Genomic DNA, 6,437 nt, shown 5'->3' with positions numbered 1-6,437 from the left:
AAACTCACTGGGGGGGGTGCGCATGTGTGTGTGTCCAGTGTTGGCTTGTAAGATTGGATCAAAGGGAGGAGAGATGTTCCTTCCATGGCTCAATGAAATCAGGTGTTGAGAGTGTTTTAAAGTAAGACACAAAGTCTCTGTTGAGCATTTGTCGAATACTCAGGCTTACAATTCAAAAGAGAAAGCTTCCTAGAATTGGTTTCTGATCCAATCCTAAGTAGAGTTAAAGCCAGTGCCCTCAAGCTGTTTGGATGTAAATCCATCTCTCTACATCTCTCCAAAGCTCTCGTCTTGATTGCTATTTGGATTCCATGCTACATGAGGGGCATGGATAAATGAGTGAAACCTTGATCTCCAGCAGAATAAATGTTCTAGCTAGTATCACATCAGAATTTATTGGCACTCACCAACTTCCTTTTTATGCTTCATCTTTGGTTTTATTGACTGATTTTAAAGCTTGAAGTAGTTGGCAAAATTCAAATATCTTTAAAAGCACAAGTTTACGCATAAGTCCGAGTTTTATTCCTCTTTGTATTTCAATGCCCAAGCTTTAAAAAAGCAAATCTCTTGTCTACTGGCTACACTATGTGCATTTATCAAAACTAGCTTCTATGGTGTGAGTGGTAGTTATAGAGGTGGTCTGACCCAGTGCAGGATCCCACCTGCAGGGATAGCGACTCAGGTTTTGGGTATAGGTGGGTGAGATGACCTGTCCGGTGGGATCTTTTGAATGATTGTCGAGACTCAGTAGTGGATGTGGCCTGATAGTTATCCCTTGCTTGACAGTTGTGTTGTGGGGGTGGATTGCTTGGTGTTGTGTGGTGGCACATTTGTGAAGAATATAGGTTGTTGAGTCTGCCAGTCTACTTGGTGCATTTGACCTGCTTTTTCTTGTCACTCACACTGCAGTCCCTCCAGTCCCACCACAGTTTAGCTGCCAGGATAGGACATTTAAAGAGAAAGGTAATTTGTCAGGAAGTTTTGCACATTGGACTATTTAGTGTTAAATACAGACAATGGATTAAACCCCTTCTGTTGGCCCAAACAGAATGGCACATTAAGCTGGTTATTTTTAAGCCATGCATTGTATGAAAAGCAGGAACACATTGTTTGCTTGTTGTTTTGAATTGAAAACTTAATGAATTAATAAATCCTGGCAGCAGACTGACAAAAAAGCTGGACAATGAAGCCTACAGATGGTAGTAGGGAACACTGTCTCTGTGTGTGTGCTGACAAGTCATGCACTGATGAGTCCATTTCTTAATTGCTGGAAAAACCTTTTTTTTCTCTCTCTCTCTTTTCTTTTTTTAAAAAATCTGACTCAAGATGTTGGATATTAATTAAAAAGCATCCATTTTCTGAGTTTTCTTGGTAAACAATTGCATGCTAGTGAGTAAATCTTGATCATAAATCTTGTAGAGACATGTGGGGCATAATCTTTGTCGTGTTGACAAGCTTTGTATAAAACAGGTGCAGCTGAAGTCAGTTTGTGATCAGCCCACAACTGGCCATTTGTCACCCCTGAGGGCTTCGCATGTGCTCATTTTTCTGCTATGCCCGTGCTATTCCTGGACCCAACCCTTCACCCCCATCTGGTAGAGTCACTACGACTGCAGGTATGATTTACAGCGCTACCCCAGCATTCTGTAGGTACTAAATTACCTGGATTATTGAATTTTTATGATTTTTAGTGCACTACTTTGCATTCTCCTCCAAACCTCCTGGTGTTTTGCGCGATATATGATGATATAAGACATGCCAGCAAGTTAAAATTGGAATTATTGGATTTGACTAGATTTTATGGCTGTGATCCGTCATAACAGAATCCAGTGCCAGGTTCCAAATTGAAAGGATGTGATATTATTGATATGCATAAAAGCAACGGCCTTCTGGACCACCTGCAAAGGTGTATGGAGTTTTTTTCTACTTTCAGTGCTGTAATAGTTAAATGATTTTTTGAACTCTGCTCATTTGCTGTAGATATTTTCAACTAGACCTTGAGATAGGCAATACAATACAAGAACCTTGGATATTTTTTTTTTCGCTTACACTACTGTAAGAAATAACTTGTCTTTTTGTTGTATTTTATAAGCAAGATAATACATTATTATCAGACCAGACAAACATTTAAGACACAAAGCATAATGTCAAAATGCTTTCAAAAGTACTCACATGCAACCAGACATCATCATTATGTTTATTTGTATTGTGGGTAGTATGAGGTTGGAGCTATACAGAAATAGTTTCAAGTAGTGGTTTCAATTGTGATTAATTAAATGAGGGTTTTATTTAAAAAAACAGAGCTTTTTAAGCTTTAATCTAAGTATGTTTTGCATAAAATTGCAACCATAATGTCTTGTGTATTAAATTAATATTACATTAATAACATTTGTTGCTATTTCTTAAATCTAAACAATAATTAATAAGGGCCATTTGGTACCAAGGAGCAATAAGGGTTATATTGTTTTATTAAAGTAAGTTCTGAAAAGGACAGCATGCCTTTAATGTATATTGGTACTAACCCATTCAGTGATTTATAAGTTAATATCAGTATTGCAAAGTCTGTTCTCTGAGCTAAAGGGAGCCAGTGTATGAACTTTAGAACTGGGCAGATTTTATTTTATTTTATTTGTTTTAGGTAGACCTTAAAAAAAACAAAAAAACAATTTGAGCAAAATTTCTATTTTATCCAATTTAACTTAAATTGGATGGAATACATTTTGCTTTTCTAATTCAAAGGGATGACTTTATGCCAAGGAATGTCAGAAATTGTCATGGGTTCACCTTGTACATTTCGTTTAGATTGTTAAAAGCATTGTTGAGTCTGATGGTTCTGTGTGGGGATATTGTCAGGCTGCAGAAGGATTTGGAAACTCATCAGACACCTCCTCATTGTATTGTGTAGTGGATAAACACCTGGAGTGCCTAACGGTCTGTATAGGACTTTCTATTTCCTAATCCCTTTTGTTGGCTCAGCCTAATTTGCTTGTCAGGATTTTAACAACTTCTCATGGAGAAGAGTAAACCAAATTAACCATAAATAGAAAATCATTGTTTTTTTTTTCTATAGAGAAAACAGAAATCACTGTTAGTCTTAACAAATAATTGGTTGTAAATAAAAGTGAAATGAGTGAGTGCATAAATCGAGCATGTTCTAGAAAACAATTGGGATTTTCTCTACTTATTCTTACTAAGAATTACTAATATGTATTTGTTAAAGCATTTTAGGTGTGAGGTTTCGAGTATCGACTCACCTGGCTGAGCCGCAGTGTTCACTGTCCTGGTAACTGTACAGGATGACAGCTAGGTCACCCTGACACTTTGAGAGCCTTCAGATAATCAATGATGCCGCACAATGACACCAATGGAGGATTACGAGGACTCGCTAAGCCGCTGTCGGTCAGCACGCTGCATTGATTTTGTCACTGTTGTTATTGCCGTGTATTTCTGGGGCTGTTGAATCTGGTGGCAATTTTTTTTTTGTTAGCTCCCTGTTTTATTCCTTTGCTTTAAATATCATTCAGACCTCCTTTATCTAAATGCTTATCACGTTAATTGGATTATCAATCAATCAATCAAATTTCATTTGTATAGCACATTTCAGCAGCAAGGCATTTCAAAGTGCTTTACATAATTAAAATAAAAACAGCATGTGACATTGAATAAACAGTGAGAAAGAGAAAGAGATTTTGAAAAAAGATTTAAAAAGATTATGTGTAAGGCAGAGACTGTTCTTTAAAACTGTCTTTAACTTTTCCTGCTTTTTATTGCCAGTAATGCTTATTTTTCTGAAAATACATTGAAATTCTGAAAGTTTGAACAAACTTGTCAGATTTCTGAAACGGAAAACTGTTAGTAGTATCACTTAATATTCAAGCATAGACACAGACATCTATGCCCTAACTCCTTCCTCAACCTCCCTTGCATGGTGTCCAACATTTTACACGGTGATAAATGAACACAAAAACCTTAAGCCTTACCTATTGCTTAAGGCACTCTTGAAGCCTTGGCATTATACAGCTGAGCCAAAGAAGTAAAAAGAAATAGCCGTATAATTTGGCACAAATATAAAAAAGGTGGAAAAAGAACCATTAGGATGCAAAGGAAAGCTGGTCAAAGGGCATCCATCATCCCAAAGCATGCTGTCACTTCGTTATGCTTCTCTCACATGAATATACACAATAAGTACAAATTCCTCCTCACACCTTTTTTTGCACAGATCTGTTGGATCTTACCTCATTTATCTGTGCTGACTCTCAGGCTTGCTGAAATATTGCTCACACTCTGCCTCCACATTGCATTCTTTTAATTAAAACCGAGTCTGTCTCTAACAAATATTACATGTGCACACACCCAAACCATGACTGCCTATTAGATGGATTTGCTGTTGTCTGCAGTTGGTGTAATTTGATGGGAGTTGGCATTTTGTTGCTGTGTTGGGAAGCTGCTGCAGCCCAAGCAGAGGTCATCCATCAGGAACATCTCCAGATCCAATTGAAAGGAGAGGTTTGCAGGCATTTAGCCAAGCCTGTTCCACTCCGCACAGACCACATCTCTGACAATCAGGTCATTCTGAAAGGCTCATTGTCAGGGTTTTATATAGTCTCTCTCTCATATCAAACACAACTGGGTATTTCACTGATGAACGAAGGAGTGACCCCAAGAGTGTAAACTTTGTTCTGTGGCACATACTCCCAGGCAGAAAATTGGATGGATGGCACAAAGGAACTGTATTTATTCATCTACTTATTTTAATTGTTTTAATGTCTCTGCATCTGCTTGGGCAGAAGGGCTCAAAGTCAGCCCAGATCGTAATGCAATTTTGGATCTTTTGTACCAGGTACAAACTTTAATTCTAGTTCACTCAATCTGTAATAGTCTGGCTTGTAATTGTAGCACAAAGTAATGTAAAAGCACACTCAATGTATGGATATATTTGCATGACCATTTCCATTTTTTTATTTAAGCTAGTCATCTTAGCACAATAGTCATGTATAATAATAATAATAATAATAATAATAATAATAATAATAATAAAGAAACTCTAAAATGAAACCTTTATTACTATTCTACAATTGTTTTGTTTTTGTGTTTTCACTAACTGTGTTATACCTTAAACAAAACTGTTTTGTTTTTTTTAAATTCATATAACGTCAATGCCTTAAATGCTTTAAAGGCATTGTTGTTTGAAAGCTGTGTGAATGCATAAAGTACTGAAGGATGGCGTTGCTTTGGAAACTGCCCATATGCAGAGCTGCCTTCATGACATTGGCAAAGAGATTTACGCCACATTTCAGTACATGAAAGGAATCTCATTTGGCATTCAAAGAACCTGCCTCCACCAGCCAGACTTTGAACTTCCATTAAGCCATTTATCACCATGCTGTGCAATTCCTTTTATTTCCCTTTACTCTAAGGAAGGAGGCCGTTCTTCTCAATTCAGCATCTGTTGACCCTGACCATTCAGTTTGTCCTATACAAAATGTTCAGAAACCAGAATGTTAGACGTCATGAAATATAAAGCACCCATATGTACTTGATGCTATTCTTATACAGACAATAGAAAATAAATGTCTCCTTTTTTTTTTCAAAGATTTCCTGTAATCTCTCTCTCTAGTTCCACCGGACATCCATGAAATGAAGAGCCACGGAGTTGGCTTGGGGCGCACAGCACTGCTGCGGTGCGAAGCTGCTGCTGTGCCTTCTCCAACCTTTGAGTGGTACAAGGGTGAGAAAAGGTAAGTGTTGTCTGATTGTTTGTTCCCTCACGTCACAACATGTAGTTGCATCACTCTCCTACAAGTGCTCTATATGTGGCTTTCATTGTACTGGGCTCCATCATGGTGCAGTGTCTAACTAAAGGGTTTGCTATCTGGTAACATGCAGTTTATCAATTTAATATATGGTCTTGGAAGGTTTGGCTTTATCCTTTTCCTAGTTTTGAAACATATGAAAAAAAAAAACACTTAATACTGTTTTTCTGTTTTTACAGACAAAACTAAAAGTAAATGCAGAAATTTTACAATAATTTATATAAAATTGAAATGTGTATCTTCAATTTGTCACATCTCATTTTGATTCAATTTTGCTGGCAACTCTTTTTATGAAACGCATGATTTATTTGAGAGTCCATATGTAAGAAAAAAAAGTCCATTCTGTGTCCAGAGCTCTGACAAGAGTTTGAAAAAATTTCGAAGTATCTGTAATTTCAATTGTATATTTAGAATGGAAAACCATTCATGTTTCCACTGTGTAAAAGTTATATCTTTCCATCTACCTATAAATTCAGTTCCTGGGTTTTGCATGTTCCTTGTTTAAAGTCTAACCATTGTAAAGGGAAATCTGCATAGTTAAGTATTGTATAAAATATGACTGAGAACTGTAGAAATGTTAGTCTTGAAAGGTATGCAATTTTGATAACATTTATTGGAACTATA

The 6,437-nt window shown here is 36.8% G+C and overlaps 1 protein-coding gene across 2 annotated transcripts in view; it reads left to right on the top strand.

Moving 5' to 3' along the window:
* Positions 1-6,437, top strand: part of negr1 (neuronal growth regulator 1) — a 171,883-nt gene that overhangs the window by 114,796 nt on the left and 50,650 nt on the right. For both annotated transcript variants that reach the window (XM_008408103.2, XM_008408104.2), the window contains exon 5: positions 5,618-5,738. In XM_008408103.2, coding sequence (XP_008406325.1) covers positions 5,618-5,738 — 121 coding nt within the window. The remainder of the gene's footprint in view (positions 1-5,617; positions 5,739-6,437) is intronic.

Source organism: Poecilia reticulata, linkage group LG4 (genome assembly GCF_000633615.1).
Source record: "Poecilia reticulata strain Guanapo linkage group LG4, Guppy_female_1.0+MT, whole genome shotgun sequence".
NCBI classification, from domain to species: domain Eukaryota; kingdom Metazoa; phylum Chordata; class Actinopteri; order Cyprinodontiformes; family Poeciliidae; genus Poecilia; species Poecilia reticulata.
The sequence above is the reverse complement of the archived record's forward strand: the minus strand, read 5'-3'. Positions and strand labels throughout refer to the sequence as shown.